The 23561-nt window shown below is 35.0% G+C and overlaps 1 protein-coding gene across 1 annotated transcript; it reads right to left on the bottom strand.

Annotated features, from left to right (window-relative positions):
• Nucleotides 1-1501: 1501 nt before the first annotated feature.
• On the bottom strand, nucleotides 1502-13279 carry LOC109054317 (immunoglobulin superfamily member 8-like). Its single transcript, XM_042759057.1, has 6 exons — nucleotides 12728-13279; nucleotides 8396-8776; nucleotides 6875-7327; nucleotides 5312-5722; nucleotides 4029-4430; nucleotides 1502-2236 (listed from the first exon to the last, which is right to left on the bottom strand). Exons 1-6 carry the CDS (start codon nucleotides 12765-12767, stop codon nucleotides 2103-2105), a joined length of 1821 nt encoding a protein of 606 aa, XP_042614991.1. The 5' UTR covers nucleotides 12768-13279; the 3' UTR covers nucleotides 1502-2102.
• Between the last annotated feature and the right edge of the window lie 10282 nt (nucleotides 13280-23561).

Here is a 23561-nt window from a genome sequence, read left to right on the forward strand (position 1 = left end):
AAACACAGAATCCTTTACTCCACGTTAATGTGGCTTTCACATTAATACAGTCCCAGAGAGAGAGAGAGACTGTCAGCGCTCACAAAAGATCATCTAAATAAAGATAATCTGCTTCAGTAATCACATCATTCCTTCATAAAACTCAGACGGCTCATTCCATGAAACGAGCGGTTTCTATCTCAAAAAAGCTGATTTTTAAAGCAAACTGAACAAAGGGTGTGTTCATTGCATTGCATCATCTCACACTAAATTAATAAATATTAATAAGTGTAACTATGCCTTCAGAAAAGGCACAACGGGGTAAGTGGTGATATTTCTAAAAATTAAAAAAATAATTCACTTTATTAAAAAAAAAAAAAAAAAAAAAAATCACAGGTTTGAACTTTTTAGATCGTATCCACAAAATATAAAATACTGATCAAAGAGGAGACATATGCTGGTCCTTGGCAGAGAGTAGCACAATATTTTTTTCTTGATGGATTAATTAATTGATTGATTAATTATTGTTACGATAAAGTGGGGAGGGAACACAAAAGGCACCTGCTTCGTAGAGTGACTCAGATGCACAAAACAGTAAAATTACAGTAAAAAACAGGTTTAAACATTTGGTCAGTGTCCCACTCTGGTCCTGTAAGAGGGACATTTCAATCAGACTCTCGCTGCAAAGTTGTGTTTATGTGAGAAACTTCACTTATCTTTATCTTCTGTGGTTGTCTGATTCTCAATCATTTAGGAAACTCATCACAGCTTATTCAGTAACTAATCATATTTATATATATTTATTTGTCATATTTATTGTATTCAGGTGAAGAAAAATATGTCAAGAAGTGCCTGGAGCGTATTTCACCTCTAAAACAAAAAATAGATTTAGTATGTTTTTTCTTTTGTCGATTTCTTACACTTTCCACAATAATAAACTTATTTTTTCACCCACAATCATCATTACATTAATTGAAAAAAAAACATTCAATACTATTTTTAAATACAAAAATAGTATATAAAAAATATATCCCAAAAACATAAAGAGAAAAGAAAGAATTTAATACTTTTATTTAGTAAAGATGCAATAAATTGAACAAAAGTGACTTGAGACTTTTCCAAAAGAATTTAATACTTTTATTTAGTATATATAATATAATTTTTTTATATATTATAATATTAATATAATATAAATTATTATTTCCAATCATGATTTTATTTTTTTTTATTTTTTTTTCTCTTTAGATTTTGGGATAAAATATGACCCACACTTTTCTTTGTGAAAATCAAATGGAAATATGTATTTTTTTGTACTATTTTTAAAATTAGCTCAATAATATATTATTTGACAATTTATTAAGTACAATTAGTACACTGATTACTACAATTGCAGCATTTTCTGTACTGAATGTATGACTAATATATATATATATAAAATGTCCAGACATGCCATTTGGATTGGATTGTAAATTTGCTCAATCTTCAAGAATATATATTTTTTTTAATCTGTAATATATAATAATCTGTTTTTGTGGTAAAATTTGACCCAGACATTTCTTTGTGAAATTCACCATTTGCAGTGTAGAACATAAGAATAAAATAACTATATGAACGGGATTCGCTCTCATTTGACTGGAACTGCCGGATATTCAGTGCATTTCATTCTGAACACAAACAGTGAAAAGATGAAAAACTATGGCATGCCATACAAACATGTATTCTGTTGATCTTACGCTGAACTACGAGCAGGTTTTATAGCAGCGAGTGATTTCAGTGCTGGACATCTGTGGATTTATTATTAGTGGTTCTGCTAGTTCTCTATCAGTTTAACCAGAGCGAGGGGTTTATCTCCACCACGTGATGTCCTTTCAGTCATTCTGAGCAAACGCACAGAGAGATATTCAGCTTGGTCAGAGTGGAGCGGATAGAAACAGAACACAATGTCACAGCTTGAAGTGAATCTGTGTGCATGGATTAATATAACGTGACGGTCCTGTACATTTACAGTATCGTTCTGATTTCCTTCTCAATTATGAGTGCACATTACGTCAAGTAACCTGTTTAAAACCCATTTTTCTGGTATGTAACTGAATGTTTTTCCATGAGAGTCTCTTTCACACGTCCTACTTCCGTGTGCGTGAGCGCTGTCCAGCCAGTCTGCTCATGAAGCAGCAGGTCACGGTGGAGATAATCAGGACGCCCACGAACAGAGCCGACGACACGCCGATGACGAGAGGTACGAGCAGCAGATCAGTGACTGGGGAGAAAACCAATCAAAACATGTATCCATAATAATGAGTCTGCCAGCTCAACACCAGAACACACAAACACGCTAAAACACACTTATGAACACCAGCACACCTTCACTGCTGTACACAAGACTGCTGATGCTTGAAAGATAAGAGAAAACCACTAGAAAAGGGGATTTCAAACTTGGTTCCACCAAAGAAAATGAAAAAGGAATATATAATTATTTTTGTGTGTGTGCTTTTAAATTAAACATACAAATAAATAAATAAATATATATATATATAATTTGTATAAAAATAAAATATAATTTTTTTAAACAATATCTATATATTCATACATTAATACACACACACATATACAGTACAGGTCAAAAGTTTGAAAACATTACTATTTTCATGTTTTTGAAAGAAGTTTCTTCTGCTCATCAAGCCTAATATTGTAATATTAGTATTTGTAACAGTAATATTGTGAAATATTATTACAACTTAAAATAATAGATTTCTATTTGAATATACTTTAAAAACATAATTTATTCCTGTGATGCAAAGCTGAATTTTCAGCATCATTACTCCAGCCTTCAGTGTCACATGTAACATCCAGTCTATCACATGATCATTTAGAAATCATTCTGATATTCTGATTTATTATGAGTGCTGGAAACAGTTCTGCTGTCTAATATATTTGATGAATAAAAGGTTAAAAAGAACAGCATTTATTCAAAATAAAAAATAAAATAAAATAAAAAAATTCTTTACTATCACTTTTTATCAATTTAACACATCCTTGCTGAATAAAAGTATTAATTTTATTTAAAAAAAAAAGAAAGTATTAATTTTGTTTGACCCCAAATTACTGACCAGTAGTGGTATATTGTTATACAAAATATTTTATATTTTAAAAACATAGCTTTTTTTTTTTTTTTTTTTTACTTTTTATTCATCAAAGTATCCTAAAAAAGTATCACATGTTCTGAAAAAATATTAAGCAGCAGAACTGTTTCCAACTTTGATGATGAATCATCATATTAGAATGATTTCTAAAGGATCATGTGATAATGATCCTAAAAATTCAGCTTTGCATCACAGAAATAAATGATAATTTAAAGTATAATACATTTAAAAACAATTATTTTAAATTGTAATAATATATCACAATATTACAAATTTTTTTCTGTATTTTTGATCAAATAAAATGCAGGCTTGATGAGCAGAAGAAACTTCTTTCAAAAACATTAAAAATAGTAATGTTTCCAAACTTTTGACCTGTACTGTATATATATATATAAAATATATCTTATTAAATATTTATTTTTATATAAAAATAAATGTAAAAAAATCACAAAATTATATTAAAATATTTGTAAAGAATATCTATACATATATATATATATATATATATATATATATATTTTATTAAATATTTTATATATTTTTATTTTTATATAAAAACAAATTGAGTGTGAGTATATGTACACACACACACACACACACACACATATATATATATATAAATACTGAATATATAACTAGTAAGAAAGAAATTAAAAAACAATTAGATCAACAAATAACAATTAATTTTCTTCTTTTCAAAATTATATATATACACATGTCAAATATGCTGTCAACGTAATAAAAGCAAATATTGCCTTTACAATAGTACAACATTTTCTTACTAGGTATTTTTTAAATATAAAATAATATACATAATTTATAGATGCCTTTATATTTTAGGAAGGGGGTAGTGCACTAGAAAACTAATCCTGTACAGAATCCTCTTTGACTCTTCTGATCATCGCTCACCTCGTGTGTACAGGTACAGGTGTACGGTCACAGACTCGGCTGTAGCGCCGCTGCTGTACCACCCTCCGCGCGGATCCTGCGCCCACACCTGGACTCGGCACTGATAGTGTCCCTGATCCTCCTCCGCGGCCGAGAAGATCCTCAGCCTGAAGACGCCGGCGGACACGCGGTCCACGCTCAGATCGCTGCCGTTGCTGTAGATGTGCGTCAGGCCGTCGTAGCTCAGAGTCGCCAGGAGGAGGCGCCCGCTGTGCTCAGAGAGAGCCGGCTGCTGAAGCCACTGCACCTCCACGCGTGACGCTCCGCTGGTTTGCACAGAGACGTTACAGAGCAGGGTGACGGTGCTGCCGCGCTTCAGGAGCGGACGACGCGGCAAAGCAATGCTAGCAGATACACGCACCTCTGAACCGGCACATAAACACAGACACTACGTTAATAATCAAAGATTTATTTTGCATTTTTAAATAAGAACTAGGTGAAAAATTATATCACAATATTTTCAGCGCTTTAAAATGAAAAGCTTGGGGTTGGTTTGATTTTTTTATGTTCACAACAGCTGCTTTTATTTGATCAAAAATATACTAAAAATAGTGAAATATTATTCTAATTCAAAATAGCCATTTTATATTTGAATATATTTTAAACTGTAATTTATTTCTGTGATGCGCAGCTGTATTTTCAGCATCATTACTCCAGTCTTCAGTGTCACATGATCTTCAGAAATCATTCTAATATGATGATTTGCTGCTCAAGAAACATTTCTGATTATTATCAATGTTGAAAACACTTAATATTTTTGTGGAAACTGATGCATTTTATTTTTCAGGATTCACAAAGTTCAAAAGAACAGCATTTATTCTAAATAATAAAATCTTTTGTAACATTATAAATGTCTTTACGGTCACCTTTGATCAATAAAATGCATCCCTGATGAATAAAAGTATTAATTTATTAAATACATTAAATAATCTTACTCATCAAACTTTCGAACTGTAGTTAAAAATATATGCTTGCTCTCAAATGGATGAAATAAAATGCAATATACGTCTAATTAAATATAATAAAAATATAAGGAATGTTTTTCCACACTGTTCTTCAGTAAGGAATAACATTTAATAATTTTATATTAATTAATATAACAAAACATTAATTAAATAATTTAATTTTGAATCAATTTACAACTACTTCATTGGAATCTGATGCAATGGCCATATAAACAATCCATTAACATTATATTCATAATGTTGCTTCATTAATATATCGGCCAGCACTAACTGTGATACCTTCAGTCTTCAGGCTGACAGTGACCCACTCTGATCTCTGTGTGATCGTGGCTGGGCTCTCCGGCGCTGGTGTTCTCCTCCCGGCGTAGACGCTCACGGCGCACCGGTAGAGTCCGGCGTCAGCGGGGTGAACGGAGAACAGGTGCAGAGAGAAGCTCCCGTCCGCCTCCTTCTCCATGCTGCCTCCTCCAGCCCTGCTGAGATCATCACCCCACGCCACCACACCGTCGGGATCCACACGCACCACCTCCACCTCCACGCCCCCCGCCGGCCCGCGCCGCATCCACCGCACCAGCAGCGCCGAGCCGTTCCACGCGCCCACGCCGGACACCTGACAGCGGAGGCGGAGCGGAGCGCCAGGCCGCAGAGAGACGTCACCGTCCGGGAGCGAGCGCACGCTCAGTGTCTCCGCTGGAGAGAGACGGCAACAACACAGACTGCTTAATAAACTCACTCTCACACTCGCTGAGCTCTAAACAGAGACTAACCAACACTCTTATTGCTATTTCTCAGGTCAATACATCAATACAGCACAAGCACACATTAAAACTGACCAAGGGGCCAATTAAGACTAATTTATTCCCTCATTTTAGTTACATTTAAAACGAGGGAACAAATTAGTTCTTAATTCGTGAATACGATATATACTTTTTTAAAGGATTGAGGCTGCATGATCTGGGAAAAAAAAAAAAAAAATCTAATTGCAATGACTATAAAATTCATATGACTATAAAATATTATTAATAATAATAATAATAATAATTATTATTATTATTAAAACTAATATAAATTATTATTATTTATTTTAATAATATTATTATATAATATAATTATTATTTTATTTTAGTGTAATATTACAACAGCAATAATTTATTTTCTTTAGTTTTTTTATATTTATTAATATATAAATATAATCTACTTATGTGTGTGTAATGTATTTATATATATATTATATATAATATATATATATATATATACATATATACACAAAATATTATTAATAATGTTATTATTAAAATATACAAATAACAAAAACAGGAAAATAAACAAATTACTAAAAAAATAGAAATATTACTATTTAAGAGTAATATTTATTAAAATTTAAATATTTCTATGTAAAATAAAAATTAAAAAATTATTTAAAAAAATATTTTATTTAACATTATAGCTGTAAAATAGAAAAAGAAAAAATAAACGAAATTATTTTAAGAAATTACTTAAAATGAGATGCTGCAAACACAAACGATTATGAGCTTCATTCTGAAACACGCAGAGCATATATTTATTTCATTAAATTTCAGCCTTTGCGATTTGATAATCAGACTAAACCACATCACGATTATTTTTTGGAAATATTCTCAAACTAAATGAACCTCTGCCTGCATTCACTGCAGTATTTTAACATATATCCAAGTTGTTCAAAAATTAAAAAAACACACAGGAAATAAACCCAAGAGATTCCTGCGAGTCTCCTACAGCAGGCAGCAGTCATGAGATGTCTGAACACAGCGTCTCAGTTATTTTACATATAGTTCAGACGAAATAAGAGAGGTTGTTTCTAACCAAGCGGCTGAACGGTGAGATTCCCGAGCTCCATGGTCCTCTGTGCGAGGCGTTCCCATGTGCCATCCGGATCTCTGATCCACTGCGCAGCCTCGCAGAAATACGACCCAGAATCCTCGGGTGCCAGAGCGCTCATCTTCAGCACGTACTGATCCCGGCCTCCGTCCCCTCTGCGCTTCTCCACAGCGATCTCTCCGTCTCCGTATCTCCTCCCGTAGGTGGCGCTGCGGCCCGGCGTCACACGCAGCTCGCGGTCGATGGAGATGATCTCTCGGAGGTTGTGTCCCAGAGACTCCGCCCCCTTGCTGCCGCGCACGCCGAACGTGACGGACACGTGAGTGTGCTGATCTGTTTGGACGGACGCGGCGCACGTCAGCTGAAGCTCCGTGCCTTCGATTATGGGCTGGCCGCTCAGAATGCGAGAGTGTGTTATAAGCAGCGTGTCGGGAATCACTGCAGAAATAAAGGACTTTCTAAATGCTTTCTATTCATATTTACATGAAAGAATAATGATGATTGATGAAGAAAATTTTTTTTGAAGAAAAAAATAAATTTTTTTTTTATGTATTGTTGGTGTTTTTCTAGAAAGAAAAATGCATGGAGGAGTTGTTTTACAAAGTGGACCTCAAGCACTCTCTTGAGTGTTTCATATCAGTAAGTTTCTTTAAAACATTCAGAAAACTATACTTTTTGACCATTTTAATGACACGACAATAGGTTATATCAAATGTTAAACAGTAAAATCCCAAGAAAGCATCACATGCAATTAAAAAAAAAAAAAAATTATAGTTTTAAAAAATGTTTTACCTTAATTTTCTTTTATTTTTTTTTACTATATACTGTATACAGAGAGAGAGAGAGAGCGAGAGAGAGAGAGAGAGATGCTGCTTTCACATGCATTTTCAGTGCAAAAAGTGATGTTTCTTTGTCAGTAAATCCATCTCGCTTTTTCTTAAGTCAAGATACATTTACGTGAGAAGGAGTCTTGTTTTGTGTGAGCATTTTATGCTTAAAACAAAAACAAATATCTGTTAATGGAGCAGATATCTGTTCTTCTTTTAACCATTAACTCAAATGTATCTTGATTTAAGATGGATATACTGACAAAAAGACCTTTTTAAGGCTTTAAACCTTGGAAAGCAAGGCAAGTTTACTAATATAGCTCATTTCATACACGGTGGCAGTTCAAAGTGCTTTACAGAACAATAGAAATCAACAAAAATGGTGAATTAAGACCTTTAAGACGTTTTAGAAAATAAACTGCATATCTTCTAATTAGCATTTGTTGTATCCTAAATACAATGTTTAAAAAATATTTTAACATTTTCTGCATACTTGCACCAAATTACAGCTTGATTGGAAATAGCACACAATAAAAATAGTGATATTTACCATTATTTTTCTATTATTTTATCTCAATCTCTTAAGATCTTTTAAAGACTTTATAAGAATTTAGCACATGAAAACACATCTTCATCATCATCACTGACCCATCTGTCGTTATTCTGATTTAGCACCTACCTTTGACCACCACTGATGAGCTGTAGTTCCCTAGGAAGCGGGTGTCGGTGCTGGGCGTGTAGCACTCGTAACGGCCCTGATCGTCTGGACGCAGCCTCTGGATGATCAGTCTGGCTTTGTCTCCCGAATCCCTCTCGACCCGAACCTCGCCGGCCTGTACACGACTCTGGAACGGCGCGTACGGAAAGCCTGTGTCCCGCGTGGACACCACACCGATCTGCTGACCCCCAGCATCCTCCCGGTACAGATACCACTCGAAATCCTGCGTCCGCGGGCCTTCGTATCCCGAGACGGCGCAGGGAAGGGACAGCGAGAAACCTGCGACCCGGTACAGCGGCCCGGCGGGAAGAGTGACCTCACGGCACACGCAGCACTGCAACTCTAACACACAAACAGAACAATCAGTCTGGATGTGATCAATACATGCAAAGAGGTTTTCCAAGTGAGGTCGAAAAATGAGCTCACGCTGACTGCATGATATTTCCACTTGAATGGAATTAGAATTAAATTTTGTCTACTCCACGCCTACTGAAGCACACGTGACTCTCGTTGTGTTTTCAGCATCTGTAGTCTCATTATATGAGGACTTAAACATATGAACACACAAAGCAATTATGAATGTTCATACTGTACATGTATAAGTGTTTCTTCATCTTTGGCCACTTTTGTCCTCGTGGACTTTTACAAAATAAACTGTGTATCTTCTAGTCAGAATTTAATGCATCCTAAATGCAAGGTTCAAAAAACACTTTCACATTTTCTCTATACTTGCACCAAATTACAGCTTGATCGGAAATGGCACACAATAAAAAAAATTATATTTACCTTGATTTTTCTTCATATTTTATCTCAATCTCTTCACTGAAATATCTTGTAAACTAATTGAAGAAAATGTAATATTTAATAGGCCAGAATGATTGGCTGTGATGAAAATAAAGCAATTTTGCTATTTTTATAATTGATATAAAAATTTATTTTCTATAATTTAATCTGGACTGATATAGGTACTGTATGTTGTGATATGTGGTGTGTCAAGTTGGTCGTGGTTTTATTTCTGGTAGGTAGCCTATATATTTTAAGCACTTCAAAGCACTTGGTGCTATATAAATAAAAGGAAAAAAACATCATTTTTATACAGTAGGGATCAATACATGCAAAGTGGTTTTCCAAGTGAGGTCGAAAAATGAGCTCACACTGACTGCACGATATTTCCACTTGAATGGAATTAGAATTAAATTTTGTCTACTCCATGCCTACTGAAGCACACGTGACTCTCGTTGTGTTTTCAGCATCTGTAGTCTCAATATTTGAGGACTTAAACATACGAACACACAAAACGATTATGAATGTTCATACTGTACATGTACAAGTGTTTCGTCATCTTTTGCCTTTTTTGTTTTTGTCGTGGTGTTTTTTTAAATAATATGTTTTTTTTCTTGTAGTAATTTTTTGATTCATAATTGATGGGTTGTTCAAAAAACACTTTCACATTTTCTCTATACTTGCACCAAATTACAGCTTGATCGGAAATGGCACACAATAAAAAAAATTACATATACCTTGATTTTTCTTCATATTTTATCTCAATCTCTTCACTGACATATCTTGTAAACTAATTGTAGAAAATTAAATATTTAATAGGCCAGAATGATTGGCTGTGATGAAAATAAAGCAATTTTGCTATTTTTATAATTGATATAAAAATGTATTTTCTATAGTTTAATCTGAAATGATATAGGTGTTGTATGTGATATGTGGTGTGTCAAGTTGGTCGTGGTTTTATTTCTGGTAGGTAGCCCATATATTTTAAGCACTTCAAAGCACTTGGTGCTATATAAATAAAAGGAAAAAAACATCATTTTTATACAGTAGGGATCAATACATGCAAAGTGGTTTTCCAAGTGAGATGGATAAATTAGCACGCACTGCACAGACCCATGGCACAATATTACCACATAAATGAGGAGCACTGCCAAATATCGCCTCATATTCCCGTGACTGGGAGAAAGTATTGTTTATTCATGCCCACCCTTTGTTTGTGTGTGTCGTAATGCGTCTTCTGAACGAAAGGCTCTTAATAATGAACAGTAGTCCCATTGTGCCAGTCTACGCCCATGTTTTACGACCTGTGAGGTCACAGCTGAACCCATCTGAGGGTTATTTACATCCTCATTCTGCTAAAGGCACCAGAAATAAACCAGACACTCTTAACCATATAAAGCGAAAACTTCTAAGGCCTTTAAATTATCGACAAGATCAAGTTTTGTCGTGTTGCACACAATCTCTTCGTGTCTTCTGTCTCTGAGTGATAGTTGAGTTTTTTATCAAGTAAAAGCTCTTTTAGTGTAATTGTACAAGTGTCCAGCTTCAGCTTCTGGTGTCAGATCTTGAGTGATTTTGATCAAGTAAAGGTCAGAATAACTGCAGTAATATCTCCAGATGAACTCTTACTGGACTGAAGCAGCTCAGCTTTACTTGATTCTCCATCAATCATGTTTTTAGAGTCTCAAATCTGATCATCAGGATCTTTTGAGGAGCGTTTGTTTCCAGAAGCTTTACTTTTCACTGTTCTTCCAGTGGAGGAATGATCTTCACAAGCCTCCAGAACATCTCACATCTTCTGAGGAGCCTTTATTTCATCATCTCTCAATCACTGCATTATATGTTTGGATCATTTACATCTCATCTCACTGAGACACATTACTGGAGATATAGAGCGACGGACAATATTTAGATCATTTTATGTAAGTATCTGCAGCTATACAGTTATAAAGATTTCATTGATTTACATTAAAGCTGTTTTTTCATCCATGCTTTCACTATATCTGACTATATGAGCCATAAAAGTCTGACAGAGCAAATATGTAACAAAACTTTTTAATTATATGCAAACTTTTGAATCCGATGCAAAACTCTCCCCAGGGTTTGAGAGCTGTCTGTGAGACTCAGCGTTTGATTGGTGATCGTGAACGCAAATATATAAACTAGTTCAGATAAACTAAGCTATTGTAATGAGGTCGAGTATGATGTCATCCTTCCTGTTTTCACCTGTTTAATTTACAACGTTTAGAAAGATGAGAAAGATGTTGACGGTTTTGAAAGGTTTAAAATTTGAAACATTTGCCAAAGTTTAAACGGTTTCTTGCAAGATACCACAATACTCGGTGTAGCCCCCGCAGGACTGACGCATTACTACATCTGCTATAACAACTATTTAATCCAGCAAGAAATCTTTTGGTCATTTTCATTCATTTTCAAGATGCATTTCTGGTTTACTGTTAAGTTCTTGACAATAACTATTTTGTTATGTGGGATTTTGGTGGAAACTACGGTCATTTCCGTAAGCGTTTTCCGGCAGGTCAGTCTAGTTTCTAGTTTCGGTGATTCGTGGGAAGTGACCACCACACACAGCCTCCGGTAATGACCAGAGAACAGAAGCTGTAAGCGGGACCGGACACGCAATTAAAGCGCAAACCAGAGCAGCAGGCCGGTGGAAATCCCGCACAGTTTATGGGATCGTAGTACTGTGTGTATAAAAGTACTCAAGCACACTAGCAAAGCCAAGGTCATGGGTTTGATTCCCAGGGAAAGACTTAAATTAAATTAAAATTAAATTAAATTTATGCATTTAGCAGACGCTTTTATCCAAAGCGACTTACAGTGCATTCAGGCTATCAATTTTTACCTATCATGTGCTCCCGGGGAATCGAACCCCCAACCTTTGGCTTGTTAACGCAACGCTCTACCACTTGAGCTACAGGAGCACTTAAACGCAATACAAGCTGCATTAGATAAAAACATCTCCCAAATGCATAATATAAAACACTGTAAATGCAATGCCAACATTAAGTAAAGAGTCAAATACGTGTCTAAAAACACAAAGTTTCAATCTCTTAAATATCAGTAACGAACTAAAACTATACACAAGAGCAACGAATAGTAAAAAAAAAAGCATTGTATCAGATGGTAACACTAAAGTGCATTGATATACATAGCACTAAAGCACATGGTGCACCAAGGTATTTCCTTACAATGCATTCCAGTAGACAGCACTAAGGTTGTGGGTTAGATTCCCAGGGTATGCATGAACTGATTAATATACAGCTTTGGATTAAGACCTATGCCAAATATACAAATGCAAAAAACATGGTACTCTCATCAAAAACACTGAACTATAGCTTTTATTTACATGTTAGTAACCATAGACAACTACCATTAAATACCTACTATAGCTTAATATTAACATTAATATAAGTGCACTATGTGTTATTGGAGGCTTGGCGTGGATTTTATGGAGCAGATGGACTTTAAACATGAGCAGGATGGACTCACCCCACAGTAAAGCGAAGAACGGGATCCACCGCGGAGCCATTCCGCTCTGATCCCAGCAACACACCCGCGTTTACACCGTTTTACTATAGTACGGGTTACGTGTTACTATAGTAACAACGCATGCTAGCGCGCGCTGTCCTCGGGCTGGTACTGAAATCAAACATTCATTTAGTCACGACGGACCGGACAAAGATGCACGAGCGAGCTTCTTTACGCCCCACGGAGTGCGTGTTTTAAACCACCAGCACTGAAGTTGCGCAAACGGTTCGGTCTTCCGTTCGTTGTCGCTCTTCGGACGGCTGAAAGTAGTGCGTGACGTCACGGGCGAACAGCCAGACAGATCACCGTCCAATGACGTGACGCAGCGCGGACGAACACAGCCAATGGGAGACCAATGCGATGAGCGGATGTAGGTTAGTCCCTCCACTGGCGCGAAAAATTAAGACAAAATATGCAATTAGGCTATTATAGACAGTTCATTCCCATTTGTTTATTAGCTTATATATTTAACTGTGTCTTTCTTTTATCTCTCTTCCCCTCGTTTCCTTAATTTCTTTAATCACCTCACCTTATTATTTTTCTTCTATTTTCTTTGCTGTACTTCTTTACTGTACTTCTTTCCTCTAGAGGGCGCCATATTCAAATCAAAACAATAATTCACAACTAAATAGCGAGACTTGGAAACTTAATAGACTTTCTTTTATTCTTTTAGATATTTTATAGTACGTCTTTTTTGATGAACTGCTTACCAAAAATCTATGGCTCCATCGACCGGATAAACAGCTTATTAATATTAAGATGATGCAGTGTTTTGACTAGAACTTAAACCGAGCTTAATGTGTTAATAGCCTAATGAAGTTTGCTGAGTCCACTTGAAGCTCACACACACACACACACACACACACACACACACACACACACACACACACACACACACATATATATATATATAGTTCATAATTAGTGTTAGCGATTTTAACAAATATTAAACTAAAAAAGTAATAAGAAGAAGATGTGATATTACTTTTATAGGAGTTATAGCGAGGAAAAAGCTGTAAAAACCACATAGAGTTACATTAAAGGTGAGATCAGACTTACTAGTCACATCACTGAATGTTGGGTCGTTTTGAGAAGGTAAACAACCAATCAGAACACCCCAACAACCGCATGGCAACGCGCGAAATCCAATCAGAACACCCCAACAACCGCATAGCAACGCGCGAAATCCAATCAGAACACCCCAACAACCGCATGGCAACGCGCGAAATCCAATCAGAACACCCCAACAACCGCATGGCAACGGTTGCGAGATTTTTGGTACTAAATAATAATATTGTGTGCAATAATTATGATCCATAAATGGCCATTTAAAATCTATCATTTTCTAATATGATGTTAATATTATTTATATTACAGTTTACACACACACACACACACACACACACACACACACTCATGTTTATATAATATATGGTTGAAAGTTTAAAAAGCTGTCTGTTATTACACTTTTGTACCTTTTAAGTACTTATATGTACCTTTAAGTTACCAAAATGGACTCTTTATGTACAAAGGTGTGCCTTTTGAAAAGGTATATATAGAGAGAGAGAGAGAGAGAGAGAGAGAGAGAGAGAAGGTATACAACCAATCAGAACACCACAACAATAATTATGATCCATAAATGGCCATTTAAAATCTAACATTTTCTAATATGCTTTTAATATTATTTATATTACAGTTTACACACACACACACACACACACACACACACACATATACACTCTCAGAAAAAAAAGTACAAAAGCGGTCACTGCATACACTTTTGTACCTTTTATGTACATATATGTAATAGGTACCGCCCCAGTGACAACTTTTGTACCTTTTTTTTCTGAGCGTGTATATATATATATAATAGAATACAATAATTAATCGATTAAAAGTTACACTTAAGGTGTTTGGTCACATTTGTCTCTTTTAATGCTCTCTTTATCACTCCCCGAATAAAATGTAAAGCGTAGTCAGCGTATAGTTTTTCAATGCACAGTCAATGCACATTATGTGTTAATAATTACTAGAAATTGCTGGAAATACAGTGAAGCTATTGTCCCAATTAAACCCATTCAAACAGATTCAAGCATATTGTCTTCAGGAAATGCACATGATATATTTCTATTGTTTATTTAAAGTACAGTTTTTGTTGTTTCAGTCATTCTTGATGTGCATGTCTCGTGTCTCCTCAGTGGGGCAGCATTGTGTTTCATCTCGACCCGTCCTCACTTCAAATGACTGCAAAACCAACTTTTTATTATTGCCTATTATTTTAATCTCATCACGGTGCACACCTCGAAATAAACACCAGTTCTGCTTAATTAAATATTTGCACGGGGTAAACATTTAATTTGTCGACTACAATGAATCCCTTCGGGTTCTACACAATGAATGTGTGTCAGAGCAGAAAAATGCATTTAAATGAGACAACTTCTTCACAAAGAGCTCCTGCGTATAAATCTTTGGCTGAAGCAGTGCCATACCGTCTCATTTATCAAACTTTAATCTGAGCATTTGATGAGCTGTTCACTGCCGTCTGAATTATTAATGTAATTGCCATTGCTGAATGACTTTACTATGAACCACCACTGCAGGCAATTTATTTCATCAACTCTCCATCGAGCTCACACACACACACACACACACACACACACACACACACAGCCTTGGCCCCGTCTGTAGATTCGATTTTGTGGCTTCGCCAGGAGCCAAAATCATCAGCAGATTCTGTGCATCTTATAAGAAGTCGAGTAAAGTTATATGAACAATTTTTTCCTTCCCCCAATATGCTGTGTTTCCTTTTTTGTGTGTGTTTTGATCCGGGCTCTTGCGGCGGGCCGCTCTGTGGTGAGGCGCGGGCTGCAGTGGCGCTGCTGTGTTATTTTTGGTGGCTCTAGAGATGGAGTGGAGCGTCCCGGATCCAAACCCAGGCTGTTTAAGGGAAATCTCATCTGTAATGATCAGCGTCATTATGGGCTCACACTAACTGCAGGACGAGCCGCGTGTTAATTTCATACATGCATCATGCTATACACGAATGCAGGAGACCAAACCTTCTTCTTCTTCTCCTTCTACTTCTTAAAGAAGAAATTAAAGATTATTTTAGACTGGGTGGAACTGAAACACTTCAAGGTCCCAGTGTTATTTTCGTATAATTGAGATACTCTTCAAGTTTTTATTTTGATATTTACAGCATTCATTTGAATTCTAGTTTTAGTAACATTGTCATTTTTATTCACTTTCACTTTAATATCTTTTTAGTTCAGCTTTAGTATGTTTTTTTTAGAATTTAAATGAGCGATACCTGAAATAAAACAAGTTTAAGTTTCATTATATATTTTTTTTCCGGTCATTTTTTATTTGTTTCATACTCTGTATTTTTACTCTGCTTTAAAAGTATTTTACAAGTGTTTTTTCTTTAGAAAAAATGTACTTCACAACATTCCAAAGCATAATATTGTACTTTATACTATATTAAATATAATTTAATACTTATTACATTAGAAATCTATTACTTTCTTACTTTTACTCAAGTAATTCAAAGTATTACTTGAGTATAAGAAAGTACTACATTTTTATTCTTCTTAAGTATTAAAGGTAAAACAAACAACTTTTTTATGAAATGTAGTGCAGTAAAAAATATGACATTATGCTTTGGAATGTAGTAAAGTAAAGTTTTCCAAAGAAAAACACTTATAAATACTGCACTACTGTCCGCCTCTGGGAAACAATGTAAAAGTAACAAAGTAAAAATGCTTTTAATGGTTCTACAAAAATATTTTTTAAAGTTGCATATAAAATAAAGATGATTTTACAAGAAAATACTATTTCAGTTTTTCTACTTCAAAAAAAATTGATGTGTAATTTAATGTGTTTCTTTGTAAGTGAAAATAGTTTCTACACCAAATTACATTTTTTTTTAGTGTAGTTTTAGTTGAAGTTGAAGCTATTTAAATGATGTCAACTTATATACAGTAATAAAACATAAAAAGTACTGTAAGTTCTCCAGATGTGTGCTCACTTGGTGTTTTGTTTGTTGAACTAGAAGCGTTTAACAGACTGAATGAAGATGGTCTCCACTGATATCTTTGTATATTTTTGCAGTAAAGTTTGCTTTAAGTTACCGGCGCTCAAATAAACACGCTTCCGCCCGGCGTAGCGCAGCTCACACGAGGTCAAGCGTTGCAGTTGTTTAAAGTCTGTCTTGCTATTAGAAGCCAAACTGGTTTGTGCAGCGTCGAGCATTTTTCATCCTCCCATTACGTGCTGTAACATCATGTTAAAATGTCTCTCTGACCACTCTTGGCATTAAATGAGAGAATGAGATGATTTCAGTTTATGTATTTATTTTTGGTGGTGAGTGCGTGCAAATGCATGCAAAGTCTGCGTGCTTGTGTGTGTGTGCAAGAGCGTGCATGATGCCAAACAGTTGTGTCTGAGTGCGCATGCATGTGTGTATCGGGTTATATGTCGGCGTGCATGATGGCGAACACTCATGAGTGTGTGTGTGTGTGTGTGTGCGAAGCCACAAAGATATTTCAATTTCTGCTGGATATTAAAGAAGCATGCGGTGGCAGCGGCCCTCGGCCTGCCAGCGGGTGAGTTGAGGGGGGTGTTGTGGCCGTGACTCCGGGGGGGAGACGAGGGGGAAGTGGCTCATGGTCAGGGCCTCTGCCGGACACACTGGCGCCTCTTTCTGGAGGACTTCAGAACCACCACACTCCTCCACCAGAACCCTGCCAACCCAAATCACTCACTTCAACATCCTTCCATTTCTCTCTCTCTCTCTCCCTCTCTCTCTCTCTGTCTCTCGCCCACTCTAAAGCTATTTTCCTATCAAATTTTAATTTCTCTGAATGTTTGTCTATGCATTTCTCTTCTAATGCGTTGTACTGTACTTCGGGCTGCATTTTAAAAGGAATTCAAAGCTGCAATCAGAAACTGCTTGTAGAATTGTAATATCGCCCCACTGTTTTATAAATGTGACCCTGGAGCACAGATGCAGTTTTAAGTCTCTGGGGTATATTTGTAGCAATAGCCAAAAATACATTGCATGGGCCAAAATTATAGATTTTTCTTTTATGACAAAAATCATTAGGATATTAAGTAAAGATCATGTTCCATGAAGATATTTAGTAAATTTCCTACCGTAAATATATCAAAACTTAATTTTTGATTAGTAAATATGCATTTGCTAAGAACTTCATTTGAACCTATGTAAAGATGATTTTCTCAATATTTAGATTTTTTTGCACCCTCAGATTCCAGATTTTCAAATAGTTGTATCTCAGACAAATATTGTCCTCCTAACAAACCACACATCAATGTAGGGGTTTTTTTTTTGATTTTTGATGTTGTGTATATATCATTTTTTTTGAAATTTTGACTTTTGACTGGTTTTGTGCTCCAGGGTCACATATGATGTTGAGATAAAAATGCTGAGACTAAAATACAAAAGAAATGGCAGAGCACACATCTGATGATTTCAGGGCATTAGAAAACGACAGTGATATTGATATCATAGCAAACAACAGCTAAATTAAACTTTAATGTAATTAATCCCTAAAGTGGCTGACAGTAGTCAGGAAAATATGCTTTGTTTCTTTTTTTATTACTGTTTTACCATTAATTAATCTAAGTTATAATGGTAGTTCAAATCCTATTACTATATTAGTTTACACTTGAATGAATGAAAACCTACAAGCTTGCATTTTGTTACAGCATTATCCGTCCGATGATAATTTGTCTTTATATGCATTTTTTCATTATGGAAGCCTATTTCCGCCTTGGAATGAAAAAAAAAAAGATAAATGTGACTTTTTTTTTTATAATTTTTTTTTCTCTGAGTTTTGAGGGGAAAAAGTGTTATATGTGTGAGAAGTGTCATTTTTATGTTTTTTATATATACTCTTTTTTTGAATTCTGACTTTTTTCTCGCGAGTTTATATCACAGTTCTGACTTTTTTTTTCTTCAGAATTGTCAGAATTATGAGACACAAACTTGGAATTGAAAAAAAAAAAATAAATAAATAAAAGTCTGAATTGTGGGATAAAAAGTTGCAATTGCCTTTTTTATTTTTTATCCTGTGGCAGAAACGAGCTTCAGCTGTTCTAGGTTTTTAATTTGTTTTTAATTTATCACAGTAATTCTTCGTTTTGTGTTTGTTTGCTCTGTGAAAAAGCAAAAACACCCAAAATAAATGAAAAAATTTAACTACTTTCATACACACCTCTTCATAATCTGAACAACACAGATGAGTGTAAAAGTCACAGAACTCATAAAACGTCTAGAATTATAAACTTAAGGAATTAAGAGTGGATTTCTATTTTGAAATGTCACAGCTCATTTCCCTAACTTCCATTTCTTTCTCTTTTTTTTCTGGAAGCAATTTGTCATTCAGGGGACGTTTAATAGGGAACATATTATCTTTTTACAGGGGCATGGAGTCTGCCACAGCCTGCCCACAGTTCCTATAAACAGAATTGGTCCATTTAGTGGTGCGTTTGATACGTTTCAGGGCAGCAGTGAGCTCAGTTACAGACTGGAGCCCGTAAAGGCCCAGATAAGTGCTTCTATTCACCCGGCCGTTGCCAACGCAGTTAATTTAAATGAGCTAATGATGATCAATCTTCATTTGTGTTGCCATACTCAATGCTCTCTTTCCTTTTTCTTAATCAGTTTTCCATCTGACCTTCCCCGACCTGGGTTTCTTGTTTTAGGTTCCTCAGTTTTCTCTTCATCATTTGTTTAGCAGTCATTGTTGGACGAGGCAGAGCCCGAGGCATCACACGCCCCTCACCAGCCCTAAAACAAAGAGGCGCTCACCTGCGCACACACCTGTGGAAACCTGCCTCTCCCGCTCCTCAGGGCGTCCCGGGGGGAAATAAAGGCCTGTAGAGTACCACTTTAATCAGACTTCATTGTTGAATCCTGCTAATCTTTCTGTGTTTGTTCAGTCGGTTCTGCTGCTCATACTTTTCCATTATGTTTTGGAAACACTTGTGGGTCAAACAGAGCTGGTTTCTGAGTTGTCGTAAGTGCTGCTCAACCTATGATTTCTTTATTGATATTTTGTGATTTTTTCAGTTAGGATAATTCCAATAATCCTTGTTTAACAACTTTAAAAAAATTTAATTGTTATGAACATGCATGCAAAGTTTTGACACTCATGGAACGTGCATACAAAAATTATATTATGATTAATGGCAATTGCACAAAAACTCACCAAAACCATATTTTTGAAGCATTTTGTTACGTCGGATTCTCAACTACCCATTTTATTTTTTTACATTTACGCATTTGGCAGATGCTTTTCTCTAAAGAAATTATTCTGCTTTTACAGCGAACAAGTTTGCTGAGAATCGAACCCATGATCTCGGTGTTGCAAGTGCCATATTTTGACTGACTGAGCTTCAGGAAAACACAGAAGTGCTTTTCCAAACTTCTGTTTTAAAAAATGTTAAAAATTGTGTTAAAAAATTTATACTAATCATATTAGTTGTTAAATACAGTTTTAAAAACATTCTCACGTTCATTCATTCATGCATTTATTTATTTATTTATAATGTTTAAGAACTATTTATCTGATTTGTTATGTTTTTCAAACTTAGATTTTTGGTGAATTATATTGAATCCATATACAGTTTTATTTATGTATTTATTTATTTATTTTTAAACTTTATTGGTTTGTCAGAAATATATATAGGATTATATATATATATATATATATATATATATATATGCAGTATTTTGTAAAGTGAGTTTTTCCAACTACATTCTAAGAATTTTTACATTTACTTTTTAAAATGCCATAATGTTTTTTCAATACTGTTTATAAAATGTAAAAAAAAAAAAAAATAAATAAATAAATAAATAAATACTCTTGTTAAATAGAGTCTTAAAAATTTCTCAAATTTTTATGAATACATTTTAAAATATGTTCTCTCTATCTCTCTCTCTCTCTCTCTCTTTTTTTTTTAAGGTACTGTATATGAAATTAATTTAGGGTCAGTTTGACCTGCTCCATAACGATTGTATTTTTAACATAATATGTCTTCATGTAACTCGTCCCTCACTGGTTGTACTTGACCAAATAAAAACACACCTAAAAAGTCATCAGAACACCTTAGCAACTGTGTTACACTTCCCTGGAAACCAAGTCATGCACAAGAAACTGTAAAAATCTAGTTAGTATTTATGCACTGACCATCTGAGAGTCTTGTTTGAGGGGGACGAACGGGAGGAGTTCGTGCTTCCCTCTTTTCCTGTCATCTTCTCCTTTTCTTCTCTTTTTCTCTCTCTCTCATGGCTCTGAGTATATTTATCTTTTTATGGCTTCACTCGAGGCAGATCCTCGTCTTTCCTTTTTTTCCCCCTCCAACATAAAGATACAAAAATAAAACAAGGTTACCGCCACCACAGGGGAGTATAAAAGTTCAAAAATAATAGTCAGAAGCCACGGACCCTCCTGTACCCCCCCCCATATAAAGCTCCTACACCCCCACCCACGGACGCACACCCCACCCAACCCTCCACCCGGCCTTTAAAGCTGCGGACGCGACCGCCAGCCCACTTCAGACCACCATAAACATGTCAGGCCCTGATGACAGAGCCGGCCCCGGGATGCTTTATACCAGCTGACCTCAACTCCAGCTCATTAGAGCCAGTAAATTAGAACCATACACCCGAGTCAAAGAGGAGTCGATGAGAAGAGAGCACAATATGAGGGGCGATGCGTGCATTTGATCACATAAATAAAGTCTGCAATGTGTGCAATGCTTCCGGAACTCATAGCTTTGGCTCTTTAGTTTTCAGTATCGTGCCTGCATTTCTCATCATTTTTGTCATTCACACAGACTTGCTCTCATACAGGAAAAGTCCACTGCTGTGTTTCAAAATCTTTACTACATAAAATAAAAAAATAAAGGAAAAAATAAAAAGGAAAAATTGTAATTACAATTCTGCATGCAAACTTTTTGACGCCAAAATTGGTGTAGAAACACTTTGCTCTCAGAAATTGCTAAGATTTGGAAAGAATAATTAAGGAAGTAACACATCAAATTAAATATTTTGAAGTAGAAAGACTGAAATAGTATTTAGTTATTAAAGAATGTACACCAATAATTTCAGATTGATTTACAACATTAAACAAATCTTATATAAGTGGGAAATTTTCAAATTTATGTTAATCTTTCAAACTTACCTAAAATTATTCTTAAATTTCTATAATTTCTTAAATTTTTATAAAAAACAGAAATAGATAACATGCATAAGGCACAAGCTGAGCTGAGCTAATTTTTAAAAATAGTAAATATTTTTTTTTATTTCATGTGCTTCCTCACAAGTGATAAATAATAAAATAAAATAAATGCAAAATTAAACAAATAAATAACATGAAAAAAAGAAAAAAAAATCTTCTCTCAGAAAATAGAATAAAAAAAAAATCTAATTTAAATTCCATATACAAACATGTTGACACCATCTTGTCACTTAAGATTCTGAATATATAATATTCTCACAACATAAGTGGGAAATTTTAAAACTTTAATGTCAAATTTCCTAAAAATATATGGTTTATAAAAAACAAAAATATAATGCACACAAGGCACACCTGAGGTGTATTAATTGCAAAAATTAAAAAAGAATAAAAAGATAAATTTCAAGTGCTTTCTCACAAGCATTGTACACTCTAAAAAATGCAGGGTTAAATACAATTATGACAAAATATGGTTAAATATGGACAAACCCAGGGTTATACATTTAACCCAACTGTTGGTTGAAAACAAGCCAATCACTGGTTTGTCCACATTTTACTAAAGATTATAGAATTAAATGGGCTTTGATTTAACCCAGTATTTTTTAGTGTAATAAAATAAAATAAATGAAAAATAAATAAATTAATTAAATAAATAAATGGCAAAACCCTCACTGTATAAGTAAATAAAATACATAAATAAAATAAAAATAGTAAATAAATAAATAAAATTCTAATTTAAATTCCATATTCAAACCTTCTTGTCACTTAAGATTCCGAATGTGGAACATTCTCACAATGTAAGTGGGAAATTTTAAAACTTCATTAAACTAAATTTAATAAAAATATAAGGTTTAGAAAAAAACAATTATTTGTAAAGAATAAAAAATATATAAAACGCTTCCTCACAAGCACTGTAATAAAATAAAATCAATAAATAAATAAACTAACCAAATAAACAAATAAAGTAAAGGACTTGATCATTTCCTCTGTTCAGTGAGTTGAGTGGTCAGTCGTCTCCTCCGATCATCTCCTGTCCCGTGCTGCCCGTCCTGAAGCGTTATGTGGGGTAATTGTCCGGCGGTGGGGCCGGTGGGGGGTAATTGGTCCTCACAGACAGCGGGGGAGGTTTAATTTCCTCGAGTGGTGTTCTGAGAGACTCTTTGTGTGACTGAGAGCTCTGCTTTGTTTGTGCTGCAAAAACTAATTAAAGCATTTGTTGAGCCGTAAGACTCAAAGAAACGCAGATCAAGAGGAATATATGGCATGAAGAAAAGTTACCTGGCTTTATATTCTTTCCCTTCACGATCCATTACTCACGGGCCAAACATCTGAAGCAATGACACTTCATTTCTGGAGAAAAAAGGTTTTACTCACACTTTGTGGTCAACTTATTGTGAGCATTCATATATTTGATTTACGACATCCCACATGCAGCGTCTCTGGATTCAATATGCTGCTGTGATCGAGACATTTTGCTGAACATTTACAGTTATTATTGTTTTTTTTCACAACCCAGTAATGTATCCTCAGCA

The sequence above is a fragment of the Cyprinus carpio genome, chromosome A6 (genome assembly GCF_018340385.1).
Source record: "Cyprinus carpio isolate SPL01 chromosome A6, ASM1834038v1, whole genome shotgun sequence".
In the NCBI taxonomy this organism is placed as follows: domain Eukaryota; kingdom Metazoa; phylum Chordata; class Actinopteri; order Cypriniformes; family Cyprinidae; genus Cyprinus; species Cyprinus carpio.

Coding starts and splice junctions, on each gene's coding strand:
- LOC109054317 (XM_042759057.1), bottom strand. CDS start 12,767: ATGGCTCCGCGGTGGATCCCGTTCTTCGCTTTACTGTGGG. Junction 5,723..6,874: donor TCTCACCGTTCAGCCGCTTG/GTTAGAAACAAC, acceptor GTCTCTCTCCAG/CGGAGACACTGAGCGTGCGC. Junction 2,237..4,028: donor CCTGTACCTGTACACACGAG/GTGAGCGATGAT, acceptor TTTTCTCCCCAG/TCACTGATCTGCTGCTCGTA.